At 37.1% G+C, this 17,884-nt stretch overlaps 1 protein-coding gene across 1 annotated transcript in view; it reads right to left on the bottom strand.

Moving 5' to 3' along the window:
- Nucleotides 1–17,884, bottom strand: part of ERMP1 (endoplasmic reticulum metallopeptidase 1) — a 60,579-nt gene that overhangs the window by 11,495 nt on the left and 31,200 nt on the right. The window contains 5 exon segments of the mRNA XM_012813051.2: nt 5,564–5,679; nt 6,967–7,169; nt 8,403–8,555; nt 13,461–13,651; nt 14,068–14,242. Coding sequence (XP_012668505.2) covers nt 5,564–5,679; nt 6,967–7,169; nt 8,403–8,555; nt 13,461–13,651; nt 14,068–14,242 — 838 coding nt within the window.

Genomic DNA, 17,884 nt, shown 5'->3' with positions numbered 1-17,884 from the left:
AGTTGGAGGTTGCTGTGAGCGTGATGCCATGGCACTCTACCCAGGGGGATAGCTTGAGGCTCCGTCTCAAAAAAAAAAAAAGAAGAAAGGATTTCTGACACTGAAGACAAAGCTTTTAAAGGCTCCCAAACACTCAAAGAGGAAGAGAAGTGGAGAGCAAAAATGGATCATTCTCTCACAGAGCTCTGGGACAATTCAAAGAAAACTAATATTCACCTTACAGGAATTCCTAAAGGCAATGAGGTTGCTTCGAAAGGCCCAGATGCTCCACTCCAAGAGATAATCATGGAGAACTTCCCCAAAATAGCAAGAGATTCTGAAATTCAGATAGTATAAGAGATTCTAAAATTCAGATAGCAGACAGTTTCAGAACCCCAGCACGACTCAAACCAAATAATGCATCTCCTAGACACATTATAATTAACTTCGCCAAAGTTAATATGAAGGAGAAAATTCTGCAAGCACCCAGATGTAAGAAAACCATAACCTACAAAGGGAAGAATATTAGAATGACTGCAGAACTCTCTGCTGAAACTTTTCAAGCTAGAAAAGGGTGGTCATAGACCTTTACCCTCCTAAAACAAAATAATTTTCAACCCAGGATCCTGTATCCAGCTAAACTGAGTTCCATTTATGATGGAGAAATTAAATACTTTAATGACATTCACATGTTGAAGAAATTTGCCATAGCTAAACCAGCGCTCCAGAATATTCTCAGACCTGTCCTCCATAATGACCAGCGCAATCTTCCACCACAAAAGAAAATTCACTCAGAAACTTTTGATCAAATTCCAACTTCTACAGTGGTGAAAGGATCAAAAAATGTCCACTGGACTTTTGAAAAACTCGCTACCCAAAATTCTACCAAGTTTATCGATATTCTCAATTAATGAGGCTTAAATGGTCCTTTAAAGAGGCACAGGTTGGCAGACTGGATACAAAAACTCAGGCCAGATATCTGCTGCATACAAGAATCTCATCTTATCTTAAAAGATAAATAATATAGATTCAGGGTGAAGGGATGGTCATCTATAATTCAGGCAAATGGCAAACAGAATAAAGCAAGTGTTGTAATTTTATTTGCAGATACAATAGGCTTTAAACAAACAAAAGTAAGGAAACATAAGGATGGTCACTTCATATTTGTTAAGGGTAACACTGAACATGATGAAATTTCAACTATTAACATTTATGCACCCAAACAGAATGCACCTCAATTTATAAAAGAGACAGGAGCAACTTGATTTCTTCCAGCACCATAATAGTTGGAGATTTTAACACCCCTTTGGCACTGTTGGATAGATCCTCCAATAAGAAATTAAGCAAAGAAATTTTAGACTTAAACTTAACCATTCAACAATTTGATTTAAAAGATATCTACAGAACATGCCATCCTAATAAAACTAAATACACATTCTTCTCATCAGCCCAAGGAACATCCTCCAAAATTGATCACATCATAGGTCTAACTTCAGCAAATTTAAAAGAATATAAATTATTCCTTGTATATTCTCAGACCATCATGGAATAAAAGTTGAACTCAGTAACAACAGGAATATGCATACTCATACAAAAACATGGAAACTAACCTTATGGTGAATGACACCTGGGTCATAGATGAAATTAAGAAGGAAATTACCAAATTTTTAGAACAAGACAATAATGAAGACATGAATACCAGAACCTCTGGGATACAGCAAAGGCAGTTCTAAGAGGGAAATTTATAGCATTGCAAGCCTTCCTCAAGAGAACAGAAAGAGAAGAAGTTAACAACTTAATGGGACATCTCAAGCAACTGCAAAAAAAAGAACATTCAAATCCCAAACCCAGAAAAAGAAAAGAAATAACCAAAATTAGAGCAGAATTAAATGAAATTGAAAACAAAAGGATTATACAACAGACCAATAAATCAAAAAGTTGGTTTTTTTGAAAAGGTCAATAAAATAGATAAACCTTTGGCCAACCTAAGCAGGAAAAAAAGAGTAAAATCTCTAATTTCATCCACCAGAAATGACAAAGATGAAATAACAACAGACTCCTCAGAAATTCAAAAAATTCTGGGTGGTGACTGTGGCTCAAAGGAATAGGGCACCAGGCCCATATACAGGAAGTGGTGGGTTCAAACCGCCAAAAAAAAAACTGAAAAAAAAAAAAATTTTTTTTTTTCAAAAAATCCTTAATGAATATTACAAGAAACTCTATTCTCAGAAATATGAAAATCTGAAGGAACTAGACCAATACTTGGAAGCACACCACCTTCCTATACTTAGCCAGAATGAAGTGGAAATGTTGAACGGGCCTATATCAAGCTTTGAAATAGCATCAACTATACAAAATCTACCCCCCCCCAAAAAAAGTTCAGGACCAGATGGCTTCACATCAGAATTCTACCAAACCTTTAAAGAGGAACCAGTACATATATTATTCAACCTTTCCAAACTATAGAAAAAGAAGGAGTATTACCCAACACATTCTATGAAGCAAACATCACCTTGATCCCCAAACAAGGAAAAGACCCAACACAAAAAGAAAATTATAGACCAATTATCACTAATGAATATTGATGCAAAAATATTCAACAAGATCCTAGCAAACAGAATTCAGCAACACATCAAACAAATTATACACCATGACCAAGTGTGTTTTATCCCAGGGTCTCAAGGCTGGTTCAATATATATAAATCTATAAATATAATTCAGCATATAAACAAATTAAAAAACAAAGACTTTATGATTCTCTCAATTGATGCAGAAAAACCTTTTGAAAATATCCAGCATCCTTTCATAATCAGAACACTTAAGAAAATAGGTATAGAAGGGACATTTCTTAAACTGATAGAGGCCATCTATAGCAAACCCACAGCCAATATCATATTGAATGGAGTTAAATTGAAATCATTTCCACTCAGATCAGGAACCAAGCAAGGTTGCCCATTGTCTCCACTGCTTTTTAACATTGTAATGGAAGTCTGAGCCATCACAATCAGGCAAGAAAAGGTGATCAAGGGTATCCATATAAGGTCAGAGGAGATCAAACTTTCACTCTTCGCTGATGATATGATCCTATACCTGGAAAATCCCAGAGACTCAACCACAAAACTCTTAGAAGTGACCAAGGAATACAGTAGCATCTCAGGATACAAAATTAATACAAATCAGTAGCCTTTATATTTACCAATAATAGTCAAGCTAAAAAAACAGTCAAGGACTCTATTCCGTTCACAGTAGTTCCAAAGACGATGAAATATTTGGGAATTTACCTAACAAAGGATGTGAAAGATCTCTATACAGAAAATTATAAAACTCTGAGAAAATAGCTGAAGATGTTAACAAATGGAAAAACATACCATGCTCATGGCTGGGAAGAATCAACATTGTTAAAATGTCTATACTACCCAAAGCAATATACAATTTTAATATACAATCCCTATTAAAGCACCACTGTCATACTTTAAAGACCTTGAAAAAAATAATACTTCATTTTATATGGAATCAGAAAAAAACCCAAATAGCCAAGATATTACTCAGAAATAAAAACAAAGCAAGAGGAATCATGCTACCAGACCTCAGACTATACTATAAACCAATACTGATCAAAACAGCATGGTACTGGCACAAAAACAGAGAGGTAGATGTATGGAATAGAACAGAGAAACAAAGTATAGAGAACCCAGCTACTTACTGTCATTTGATCTTCAATAAGCCAATTAAAAATATTCAGTGGGAAAAAGACTCCCTATTTAATAAATGGTGCTGGGTGAACTGGCTGGCAACCTGTAGAAGACTGAAACTGGACCCACAACCTTTCACCATTAACTAAGACAGATTCTCACTGGATTAAAGATTTAAACTTAAGACATGAAACTATAAAATTCTAGAAGAAAGTACAGGAAAAACTCTCAAAGAAATCAGCCTGGGAGAATATTTTATGAGGAGGACCCCTCGCTCCTGGTATTTGAAACAACACCAAAAATATATTACTGAGACCTGATCAAACTAAAAAGCTTCTGCACAGCCAAGAACACAGTAAGTAAAGCAAGCAGATAGCCCTCAGAATGGGAGAAAATATTTGCAGGTTATGTCTCTGACAAAGGTTTAATAACCAGAATCCACAGAGAACTCAAATGTATTAGCAAGAAAAGAACAAGTGATCCCATGGGGGTGGGGGGGCGGGGGCAAGGGACTTAAAGAGAAACTTCTCTAAAGACAGGCACACAGCCTACAGACACATGAAAAAATGTTCATCATCCTTAGTTTTTATCAGAGAAATGCAAATCAAAACTACTTCAAGATATCATCTAACTTCAGTAAGATTAGCCCACATCACAAAATCCCAAAACCAGAGATGCTGGCATGGATGTGGAGAAAAGGGAACACTTCTGCACTGCTGGTGGGAATGCAAACTAATACATTCCTTTTAGAAAGATGTTTGGAGATCACTTAGGGATCTAAAAATAGACCTGCCATTCGATCCTTCAATTCGTCTATGAGGTATATATCCAGAGGACCAAAAATCACCTTATAACAAAGATATTTGCACCAGAATGTTGATTGCAGCCAAATTCATAATTGCCAAGTCATGGAAGAAGCCCAAGTGCCCATCAACCCATGAATGGATTAATAAATTGTGGTATATGTACACCACGGAATATTATGCAGACAGAGCCTCAAGCTGTCCCCCTGGGTAGAGTGCCATGGCATTACAGCTCACAGCAACCTCCAACTCCTGGGCTCAAGCGAGTGCTCCTGCCTCCGCCTCCCAAGTAGCTTGGGACCACAGGCGCCCACCACAACGCCCTGCTATTTTTTGGTTGCAGCCGTCATTGTTGTTTGGCGGGTCCGGGGGGGATTCGAACCCGCCACCTTAGGTGTACGTGGCTGGCGCCTTAGCTGGTTGAGCTATAGGCGCCGAGCCTATGCAGCCTTAAAAAGAGATGAAGACTTTACCTCTTTCATGTTTACCTGGATGGAGCTGGAACATATTCTTCTTAGCAGAGTATCTCAAGAATGGAAGAAAAAGTATCCAATGTACTCAACCCTACTGTGAAACTAATTTATAAGCACCCACACTTCCATATGAAAGCTATAACCCAACTATAGCCCAACATGAAGGGGAAAGAGGAGAGGGAGGAGAAGGGAGGGGGGAGGATAGGTGGAGTGAGGGCAATTGGTGGGACCACACCTACGGTGCATTTTACAAGGGTATACATGTTAAATCTCCTATGGGTAGAATATAAATATCTTAACACAATAACTAAGAAAATGCAGTGAAGGCTATGAAGTTTGATGAAAGTATTTCAAATTGTATATAAAACCGGCACATTGTACCCCATAATCACATTAATGTGCACAGCTATGATTTAATAAAAAAAAAATTTTTAAATATAAAACTGCTCTAAAAATAAAATTACTAAGTTTTTGGTAAAAAATCATAACCTGCTTCAATTGCCTTTAGAAAAACTGTATGTTCTTCCTAAGTTGCTGGTCACTGTCATATAAAGTTTGTGCCACTTAACAAAAAGTTTACAAAGTGAAGAGAAGAAAAAATTGTCACATGATTTACCTGTTGCTTCAAAGGTCAACTTTATAGAATCCCAAGGTGTCTGTTCTTTGGATATAAGTCGGAAATGAGCAGGATTTCTTGGAGAAACTTCTGAGGCAGGAAGGTACCAGTTTTTCCTATTTGGAAAGATAGCTTTAGCATTTTAGGATGCTTTATGAGTTGATAGCAATCTATAACTCATAGAGGTGTTTAGCAAATATAAACACATTTGGGGGTATGAAGGTAAACTCTTGATAGATATGACAAATAATTCCAGCTCCTCAAAAGCACTCAGGCTATTGTGTAATCAAACCTTCCTATTAAGAACAAGGGCATTGGGCGGTGCCTCTGGCTCAAAGGGGTAGGGCGCCAGCCTCACAAGCCGGAGGAGGTGGAGGGTTCAAACCCAGCCCCGGCCAAAAACTGCAAAAAAAAAAAAAAGAACAGAGGCATTACCTCTGATTGCTTCCACTCACTACCCATCCAATCCTTCACTGCCAAAATAAAATCTTCCTAGAAATAAAACAATTTGAGATTGATACTCAACTGCTATTGTTTATATTGGTAAGGAGGGCCACCCTTTCTAACTCTTGGGTTTCTAGAGGAAAGACTTTTTAAACTACTGAAAAAGCAGAACTACTCTTTTAAGTACTTTTTTTTTTTTTTTGGAGGCAGATTCTCACTCTGTTGCCCAGGCTGGAATGCAGTGGTGTCATCATCAAAGCTCACTGTAACCTCAAAAAAAAAAAAAAAAAAAATTCCTGGGTTCAAGATTCTCCTGCCTCAGACTCCCGAGTAGCTGAAACTACAGGCACACATCACTATGCCTGGCTAATTTTTCTATTTTCTGTAGAGATGGGGTCTTTTTTTTTTTTTTTTTGAGACAGAGCCTCAAGCTGTCACCCTGGGTGTCCCCCTGGGTAGAGTGCCATGGCATCACAGCTCACAGCAACCTCCAACTCCTGGGCTCAAGCGAGTCTCCTGCCTCCACCTCCCAAGTAGCTGGGACCACAGGTGCCTGCCACAACGCCCGGCTATTTTTGGTTGCAGCCGTCATTGTTGTTTGGCGGGTCCGGGCTGGGGATTCGAACCCGCCACCTTAGGTGTACGTGGCTGGCGCCTTAGCCGGTTGAGCTATAGGCGCCGAGCCTAGAGATGGGATCAAACTCCTGGCCTCAAGCAATCTTCCCGCCTTAGCCTTCCAGAGTGCTAGGCTTACAGAATGAGCCACCCTGCCCCACCTTCTTGTAAGTGCTTTAGCCCGCAAAAGAAACTGAAGTTTTGTAGGTATACAAAAAAATAGTATAAATGGCACTTGGCTTGTGTGTTAAGCATAAGAGTTTAAATAACAGACTACTAAGAGAGTAATAGGACTTGAAAACAAACTAACTCTGAACTTTTAAGCAAAAAAGTAATGAACCAACCTGATCAGGAAGTGCACTGGAAGATACCAAGGGAAACCACAAAGGGGTGCCTTTTCCTCACAATGAGCTCGAATGCTATCATTGATCTCAGGAATGTGAGGTGTTATGTGAGACATTCCTGTATAATCAAACCCATTGATCCATATTCCAGAATCCCGTTTAACTACATTTCCTTCCACATCATGAAATGTTCTAGTCATATGCTAAAAAGAAGACGATTAATGAGAAAATTACTGTTTTAACTAGTGTACCCACATTCCCACCCCAGGTTACAAAAATGAGTAAATCTGACAATTCCCAGAAATCATGAGGACCTAGAGCAAGAGAAAGAGAACACTCCAGATTTCTAAAGTACTGCTGGCATTCTTCCTGTTAAACTGGAAGATGACTGTTTTATTACGTCTTGTAAACATATTTATATATTTAAATTTCACATAAATTTTTTTTAAAAACATACTATATCAAAGATATGAATGTTAGAGCTCCTTTTAATAAGGATTTAAAACAAATAAACCATAAGCATATATATACATATAAACACATTTCCCTCCCAGTGTGTTAGATGAAACAAATTCAAGTGCAGACAAAGACAGGAATCACAGCTCACCACTAGATGACAGACTTGTGCCTAATGGAAGTCTACGAAAAGACATCATACGCCATTTGGAACAGTATTATTAACAATAGAAACCACCCTGAAGAATATTGCACAGGAAAAGGAGAACTGCGTAGGGCAGGGGTTGGCAAACTGTAGCCAATATGCCAGACTGCTCACTGACTACTGTTAGAAATAAAGCACACATTTAGCTATAATATATTGCTGCTTTTGCTTTGTAAAAGAGAATAGCTGCAACAGAGACTATATATCTGACAATATTTATTATATTACCCTTTACAGCAGCAGCAGTTCTCAACCTGTGGGGTTGTATTATAGGCAATAATACACACAGGAACTGTATTAAAGGGTTGCAGCATTAAGAAGGTTGAGAACCACTGCCTTACAGGAAAAGTATGCCAGCTTCTGGCACATTGGAAAAAGAGAACCCCAAAACAAATCAGAGAAGGACTTTTTTAAAAACATGTTTTCTTTTTTAAATACTTGCTTTTCTTAAATATCACTACTATAAAAATCAACATATCACTGAAAATACACTGAACCTCCTAAAAACTATCTGTTCCTCAATAAAGGTTTTACAAGTTGTGAAATTTCTCACATAAAATTTTTGTCTCTGACAGAGACGTCTTGAAATGAGGCTTACTGCTGTACAGTACCAGCTATAAAATTTTTGGAGAAAAATCTACAAAAAGTTCTAAATGTCATTTCATTAATCCCTTTCTAAGCTATTATTTTCATTATCACTGATCATTTTGACTATTACCTTAAGATTTAGGCTTTTCTTTCCAGAATCTCAAATAGTTCATACAAAATCTCTTACCTGAAGAAACACTCTCTTTGGCTTTGGATTAGCAGGATTGGAGCTGTATGGGAAAAAAGTTCCACTGCAAACGAGGAGGAATGTAATTGTACACACCAGAGTTAAAGTTAGCATGGTTTTTTTGGTGCTTTTGGCAAGGTAGATGAAGTTAATCTAAAACACAAAACGCAGAAAATAGAAAAGTTACAAATTCATACCAATGGTAGAAAGGTATTTTTAAACAACTTTATTTTCTAATGGGTATTACCTAACAGACAAGGAAGAAAATTTATCAGCATGTGCAAACATATTCCAATACTCATAAAACAAAGTGCTAATTCTAGGAAGTTTGCATAAGTCATAGCCTAGAAAATGAAGGATGCCTCAAATATGCCATGACGGTGCCTTTTGACAGGCAGCTAGAAAGCAAAGGGGAAAAAAGAAACTGAGCACAACCCTGTGCTCAATCAGCAAAAGAACAAGACACAGATGAATCACCAGCCAAACTGTATTTTAAGTCTTATTCTATCAATGCCCTGTGATAGCTAACACTAAACATCAGACACCCTTTAACTGTACCAAACATTATGACATCAAGGCTTTCATCAAATAACCAAAGATAAACTTTTCAAGCTTTGATAGATCTATCCTAACAAAACTCAAATTCCACCCATGACACCTTTATATTGTGCCAAAGTGTATAATTCATCTAAACTAGCATCGAGATGTATTTTCAAGATTTTGCCTGTGGACCTAGATGAAAAGGAGAAACTGCATTACCGAGTACTACTGTTCCTTTATGTGACTGGTTCTCAACCTTCCTAATGCCAAGACCCTTTAATGCAGTTCATGCTGTGGTGACCCCCAACCATAAAATTATTTTCATTGCTACTTCATAACTATAATTTTGCTACTGTTATGAATTATAATGTAAAATATCTGATATGCAGGATGTATAAAGCCAAACCCTGTGAAAGGGTCATTCAACTCCCAAAGGGGTCGAGCACCCACCGCTGCTTTATGTGATAAGTTAACCAATGTCCGTGCAATCAAAACAACAAATCTGAAATTGGGCAGTGAAAGTGAATGGCTTGGTCTCAAGGCTGGCATCCCCAGAAAGTCTTAAAAATATATTTAGCTTTTTAGTTATAAATCACTGAATTAGAAACGATCAAGGACACACATGACTCACCGAGTATGTTCACAGATCCCTTAGGGAGTCTGAAGAAGCTAACCTGGAGAAGTAATAATCTAAACTCTGCTTCCTTCTTTGCCTTCTCATTGCCCAATTTTTAGGGTTGAGAAGAAAGTAAAGAACATGAATGTGAAAATATTTTTATTGAGAGGAAAAAGAAAAATTAAGTAAATATTCATAATCTACCATCTATTCTACTATGTAAATTTAAAGAATTCTTGTATCTGGGCAGCGCGTGTGGCTCAGTGGATAGGGCACTGACCCCATATTCTGAGGGTGGCAGGTTTGAACCCAGCCCCGGCCAAACTGCAAGGCCAAAATAGCCAGGCGTTGTGGCGGGCACCTGTAGTCCCAGCTACTCAGGAAGCTGAGGCAAGAGAATCGCCTAAGCCCAGGAGGTGGAGGTTGCTGTAAGCTGTGATGCCACAGAACTCTACTAAGGGCGATAAAGTGAGACTCTCTCTTGCTTTAAAAAAAAAAAAAAAATTCTTCTATCTAGGGTGTACCAATATCCCATTCAGGGTTATCACCAACAAAATAGTACCTATCTAAGGTCAAAGATCTTAGGTTTATATACTGGGGACACAGAAATAAGACAAAGTAAGACTGTGAGTTAGCAAAACACAATTTGTCACCCTGTCTTCCCCTCTTGCTCCTAATAGTCATGATATTAAAATGTGGTTCTTAAGAACAATTTTAAATACCTTTCCAAGTAATAAATTTCCCCTCCACTGGAAGGCTGGTAAGTTTAAGTATAGAAAGTCTTATAGGACAAAAAACACAAAACCTCCCTGTTGTAATGCTGTGGGTCCAACTATTCTCAAGCCAGCTAATAGTCGTCTTAAAACCTCCCTTTAGGCTTGGCGCCTATAGCTCAACCGGCTAAGGCGCCAGCCACGTACACCTAAGGTGGCGGGTTCGAATCCCCAGCCCGGACCCGCCAAACAACAATGATGGCTGCAACCAAAAAATAGCCGGGCGTTGTGGCGGGCGCCTGTGGTCCCAGCTACTTGGGAGACGGAGGCAGGAGACTCGCTTGAGCCCAGGAGTTGGAGGTTGCTGTGAGCTGTAATGCCACGGCACTCTGCCCAGGGGGACAGCTTGAGGCTCTGTCTCAAAAAAAAAAAAAAACCTCCCTTTAAAAGCTATAGTTTCCACATCCATATTTTCTTCTTCTCAAAATTACAAGGCTCATTTTCTGCCTCTTCTACCTATCTTCTAGATGAGGTTTGGTAATAGTGATAAGTGAAATGGAAATCATAAAATGAAGAAGGAAAAGGAGGAGGAAATAGCCATAAAGTAACAATGTATTTGGATTCCCACTGTTAATCACCTTTACAATTCTATTTGTTTTAAATGGTGCATTTAAAACAAATGTGTCACTCTAGGTTCTAAAATGCATACAAAATAAAAAAGAGGTGTGCTGAAGACCCTGAACTCTCTCTTGAGTCTCCTCCTCCTGATCCCACTCACATCAGCAGTCTCATTTCAGCTCTCATTCAATCAATATAGTTATAACCATGATGGCCCAGCAGAGAATAACCCCAGGAAACCTATTAACTGATCACTTGACAGAAACTTGGTTTCTTTCTAGAAGATATATTTAATAAATCCCCAAGGACAGAAATAAAAGCTCTCTGAAATATGTATTGTGGTTCAATCTTCCATTAACCAAAGAAAATGGTCTCACACTATTAATAAGCCATATAAATAAGAAAGTGGTAAAGAGAATGATAACCTATGGCAGGAAAGAACAGCAGAGCTATTTCACATTATATTCAAAATGAAGTGAGATTTATTTTTTAAGTATTCCAGGGGTCAATCTTCTCTCCAAAAGCTTTCTCAGGCTAGGTGCAGTGGCTCATGCCTACAATTCCAGCTCTTTGGGAGGGCAGGGTGGGAGGATCACTTAAGCCCAGGAGTTCAAGACCAGCGTAGGCCTTATCTCTAGAGACCTTATCTCTACAAAAACTTAAAAAGTTACCTGGATATAATGGTACGTATCTGTTGTCCCAGTTACTCAGGAGGCTGAGGTGGGAAGATCACATGAGCCCAGAAGTTCAAGATTACAATGAGCTATGATCACACCACTGCACTCCAGCCTGAGCAAGAGAAGACGACCTCATCTCTTTAAGAAAAGCTTTCCCAATAATATATAATTTAGAAGATAGAATACTTAATCCTCTTCCTCCTGGTTTCCGAGATTTTCATGCTTTGGGGATATTTTCGATTCACAGTGGACGTTTACAGGGTTCATTTTACCCCCTTCCATATAATCAATGAAACAGAAGTCAAATGTCCCACATTTGGGTCATCTTTTATGGGCATCAATAGCTTCCATTTATTGACTGCAATAACAAATATGCTGGGACTAGGGTTCAGTTCATAAATAAGCTGACCCTACAACTTAATTTATAGATGACAAAACTCCACTATCTCCTTTAATACTCACAACAGCAAACCTATCTACTAACAAGTACAGAGGATATAGGGGGTTAACATTATAACCAAAAGAAATAAACCTTGCAGACAACAAAAAACATTTCAGAACTTTCCATCCATCCCTACGAATACCATTAAGGACTTAAATATTATTTTAAAAGTAAAACGGTTGGGATGCTCAGATTTCTTTTAGAACTAGGATAGCCAACCTCAAACAATAATGTACACAAGAATTATTCTACAGGGCTATATTCACAAAGCCACATACACAGAGTTTTACTGACCATTTAAGGGACTTCTATGGATGATGCTCACCAGGTGTGTGGTATTCTTACCCAGTGTCTAAATTAGAGCCTAACTTCCAAAGAAATGCCTTATATCAATATGAAAAAACTCACAAAGCATTAACTCCTTTTTCTACTTAGTTTTGTCACTTCAAGTTTCAAGGTGTATTTATGGGTATTCAATAAGTACTTCTTAGGAATTTAATCAAAAGAGCCACAAAACAGAGACCTGCCTTCTCTGGAGGGTCCAGCCTGAGTCCTGGAGGTGTAGACACCAAAGAGCAAAACTCAGCCTGGAGCATCACGTACCAAAGTGGGGTGGGAGGGCTGGTCTTAAATTGTGCATTAACTTTCCTTCCTCCTCCTAGGAAGTCCCAAGGGAAGAGACGAAGCGATAGCAAAAATAGAACCCTTCCACTTTACTCTATCAGGGCAGGACACTGACAGAGTAAAATGGGGGCTGACACAGCCTGTGATGCTCTTCATTACCTGGTAAATGAAGGAGCGTTTGGATGTCATTAAGTATGTATCACTCAAGGAGACAGACTCAATAACTTGGATGTGCTAGCAACAAAGTAGTGGAATGATAATGCAAAAAGCTTTTTAAGAAAATTAGTCTTTCTTCACTACCTGTTACAGTACTAATAAAACTACCATGTAGGGCAGCGCCTGTGGCTCAAAGGAGTAGGGCGCTGGCCCCATATGCCAGAGGTGTCGGGTTCAAACCCAGCCCTGGCCAAAAACTACAAAAAAAAAAAATTACCTTGTAAGTATTAACATTTACTTCTAATTAGTAATTTCAAATACACCAGTAGGAATCATTCTAAAAGTTCACCACCAAACAATCTCTCACAATTCTCACTTGGTATATATACTCTACAAATTCAAAAACTTGAAAGGCTATTTAAAAAGAAGTATAACCAGAGAATTTGGGAGGATGGGGAGGCAAAAATTTTAAAAAATAAAAAACACAGGAACAACAAAAATACCATTCTACATTTTCTTACCATAACCCACAAGATGCACAGCTATTCACAATATGCTTACAACTTTCTCAATAAAGTAACACAATTTTATAGACTCTAGTGTGGCTAGTCACATATTCATATAAATATGAACAAAGATGCAAAAATCAAAAGTAAAAAAAATTGTCCTTACAAAATAAGAAGAGAGAATCATCGTACAACCAGCCAAAATGGATGCCAGCACAACGTCAGGTGGGATTTCCGAACCACTTCTTCCGAGGATAGGAGTAAACATTTCAAATACCGCCCAAATGAGGTACAATGCATAAATATAAGGAATAAACATCCCCAAAAGGTAAAAGGCAATAAATTTTCCTTGGGGACCTAAAGAAAAGAGAGAGAAAAAAAAACACACACACATACACATCTATGAAATTCCACAGTAAGATACAGATTTTTATAGTACCGATGCACCTTGACAGGTCAGTTAATGAGCTTAGATGTAATTCTACCCCTTAAGGTACATGTTGTCTAATGTAATAAGAGACTTTCACTCAGAGAGGATAAAACACAAATAAGAATTAAGCAAAATACGCAAATAATATATTAGTATGTGTTCATAAACACTAAGAAGGGGAGGGATATAATATAAGATAATTTGTGTAGTATGAAAATTTTAAAAAACAAATAGCAATAATTTAAAAAGCCTATTTGATAAAATAAAAGAAACAGTCCCCAGGAGCCTTATTTATGTATTTTAAAGTATTTTCCTGTTTGTATAAAAATCAAAAATGCCCTACCATGCAGCTTTAAGTCCTTGTGCACACAAAGCTTTGTAAGCAATGGAAATGCTACCCAGATAGCACTAATGAATGCTGAGCAAAGTCCTTGATAAGTGAGCGTTACAAGAAAACCACAATGGATAAATAGTGAGATGTCAAAAAATACTTCTCCCAGATACTGGTCACTGGCATTCTGAAAGAAAGAAAAATATATACAAACAGTCTCATTAACCATTCATAAAGATTTTTATTGTAATAAAATTTCCATCATTCAGGATGGCTACATTTTGTTTAAAGCACGGTCTACTCATTAAACTGACAAAGTAAATACTAACAAAGCTACCTCCTATCATAAAGTAATAAATTCTAATTGCTACACAGGAACAGGCAATGTTAACAATATGGAGTAAAAGCGATTAACATCACTTGCATTTAATCTGTGCTTTTCTTCCACAAGGCTGTAAGTAATTCTTGGAAATATTCCACAATGGAAGATAAGACTCTCCTAAAAACATTCATTTCTGCAATCTTTTCTGTTTATGCAACTTCCAAAGACTGTTTCAAGCTCACTGGAAAAATGACCTGTCAAGAACATTACAAACTGCTACAACACCACCAATAACACACATGGAAAAGGGCAAAATCTTTAAGGCAATATCATCTGGGGTTTCTTTTTTGGGGGGCAGTTTTTGGCTGAGGCCAGGTTTGAATCCACCACCTCTGACAAATGGGGCCAGTGCCCTACTCCTTTGAGCCACAGGCACCACTCCATCTTTTTTTTCCTTAGTCTTTCCTATCTCCAAATAATCTTGTACCTTTTCCCTACTTTGTTGTCCTAATGTTTGTTACAACAGACCCTACTTCAAGAGCTCAAAAGAGTTTCTGTCACTTGTTTACAAAACAAGTCAAAATTCACTTGACCGAACCCCAACCACTTTAGATAATGATAGGCTGTAATTGCTAAATACAGTTGATCAAGAGGCTTGGTCTTTGAAAAGAAAGAAGCATTTCTCAAAATTCAATCTGAAACTGAATGCCACTCGAATACTTAAAAACAAAGATCTCAGTAATAAAAACTGAAATGGAAAATGCTTACATTAAGTACCCAAACTAAATCAAAGATAAAATAAACATCCCTTAAATCTATTCTCATCCTTACCTCTATTTATCCTGCCCTCTTTTGCCCTATTCGAATCCATTCTATACAGTGTTACCAGTTTTCTTACTAAATCACTAATTCTCTCACGTACTAACCTACTCAGAAAATTTTAATGGTGGGCCCATTGATTTTAAGGGTTGTGCTTCAACTTTACCCCAGCCTACTTTTCCAGTTATTGTACTGCCACCTTGTTTTCACCACACTGAGCTTTTTATTAGCTGTGATACAAATGCATTTTGCATATTCGTACCATAGACGTCAACCTGTTCTCTATCTAGTAAATCTCAACTTATGCTACGAAACCCCATTCAAATGTCACCACTTCCTTTATGAAGCCTTCCTGACCTACACAAGCAAAAGTCATGTCTCCTTCCTGGTATTCCCATAGCACTGTGTGTATGTCACTCTCACTTTACTGCAATCGTTGTAGCTCCCACATCTTCCCAAATGAAATAGTGAGCTCCTCAAACAAAGAGATCACATTCTTGCAAATCTCTGTATCATCAGGCCTTAGTATGGTACCATTACCACTTAGTGATTAAATAAATAAAAATGAAACACATTACTCTTTCCATTGTGCTTTCAACCCAAAGTGTTATTATCAGACAACTAAAATTAGACAAAGTAAACGGAATTTTACTAAGCATTTCTATCCTGCTTCTACCCCAATCAGTAATTGCCAACCACACTCTGGTTACATACATTTGCACTAAGAACATGTGAGATTGAATCCCATGACGTACTTTTTGGAAACTGGAGCCACTAAAAGTACAAATTCAACCATAAGCAGATGGCTAACCTCAAAGAACCTTTCTCCAATAGGGCCTATTGGAGCATGGGCTCCTCAGCTCACATCTCAGTATTAACTGAGACAAAGGTTCACATACTAAAGACGTGCTTGTGGAAGGATGCTGAATTACGGTCTTCCACGTCTCCATTCTAATCCCTATCAGCACAAACTGAAAAAAGGCAGGTCTACATTGGCTGCCTTGAAAACAACAAAGCTAAGACAGATTTTCTCGTTTTATTCACTTAGAAACCATAACTCTTTCACTGTAGTTTATTTTTAGTCCTATTATTTCACAGCCTTAATTTCTAATTTTATTTTTGCCACACAAGTTTATACATTTGAAACTATAACATTATGAACAATATTCTCTAAAATTCATTATAAACCATTTGGAATCCTATTTCCTTTCCCTCTTTTTTCCTTAATAATGTGTCTTTAACCACGATATGACACATGCATGCTATCCACATCCGTGTCAGCACATAAAGGAAAAAAAAAAGTCAGGAGAAAACTAATGAGAAAATTTTAAGTGCAGCATTCTTTCAGGCAACAAATACTATGTGTTAGAGTTGTGTGTGAGACACTGCCTAAGCACAGAGGATACAGCAATGAATAAAATAATCCTTATCCTCAAGAAGTATATATCCCAGTGGAGAACAGCAATATAAACATAAATAACTGCAATCTTTTAAGACACGTGATCATATTTGGGAGTCCATTATAGACTTTCTATTCAATTCCATTTATCTATTTGCTTATTAATGCACTAATTTCATACTGCTTTAATTATTACAGCATTAAAACCAATTTTACTACCAGTGGTATAAACCTCCCCTCCAAATTAGTTCTCCATCTTCAAGAACTTTCTATTTTCAGACACTTGTATTGCAATAGAAATTTTGGGATTTGTTTATCAGTTGCCACTGATTGTCTATTAATTTTTTTTTTTGTGGTAAGACATTTATAATATACTTTTAGTTGTTTTGAAATGTACCCTTGCATTGTGTACATTAGCTGAGATCTGGTCAAATACCCTCCCTCCAAATGTAGATGTAACATTTATTTAAATAATCTCAAACTTGGATAAAATTAATTTAAATAAACCCAAATGTATCTCTCTTTTAAAAATGTATGTTCTATTTATAATGTATCAAAATAACAACTTCTCTGATATATTTCAATGTACTGTTTTGATGTTGAAAGTCACTACTTTGTCCTGTCAAGTAACATTTTTTATCAAACATAATACATGCCACTAAAAATTTTCAGCTTCCAAGGGTAAACAGAGATCAGTTTATGCTTTCAGCAGGTGTGGTTGTCCTTTAGCAAGAACTACTATGGACATCATTCTTGTATAAATGCATGGATGCTCAGGACCTGCACTTTACTTTTAGTATTAAAACAACCTAAAAAATAGTTTTGTTGTAGCTTATGAAAAAAAAAAGGTCATTTCTTTTAATGGAAAATTGCAACAAATGCTAAATAAGTTTCTTTAGAATTTTTGGAGCACATCATATTTTACAGCCAAAGTAATGTGCATATTGAGAATACTTTCACCCCACCTAAGATTCTTAATATAAAAAGTAAAAACATAATTCACTTTACTCTCTAATATTGAGAATACTTTCATCCCATCTAAGATTCTTAATATAAAAAGTAAAAACATAATTCACTTTACACTCTAATGTGAAAAATATACATTAGAGTTTTGACGTGGTTATTATCATAAAATGACCACTATTTATTTGTTGACATATTTAGTCATTGTACAGTCATTTCATTTTAGACCCTCCATGATTTTTATTTCATCTGACTTTTTAAATGTTGTAGCATCGTGAATTCTATTTTCTTGCCACAAAGTGCTATGTGGTTTGTTTTTTTTTTTT

The sequence above is a fragment of the Otolemur garnettii genome, unplaced genomic scaffold, assembly GCF_000181295.1.
Source record: "Otolemur garnettii isolate 467f Iridium unplaced genomic scaffold, OtoGar3 scaffold00006, whole genome shotgun sequence".
Lineage (NCBI taxonomy): Eukaryota > Metazoa > Chordata > Mammalia > Primates > Galagidae > Otolemur > Otolemur garnettii.
This window is presented reverse-complemented; position numbering and strand designations above follow the sequence as displayed.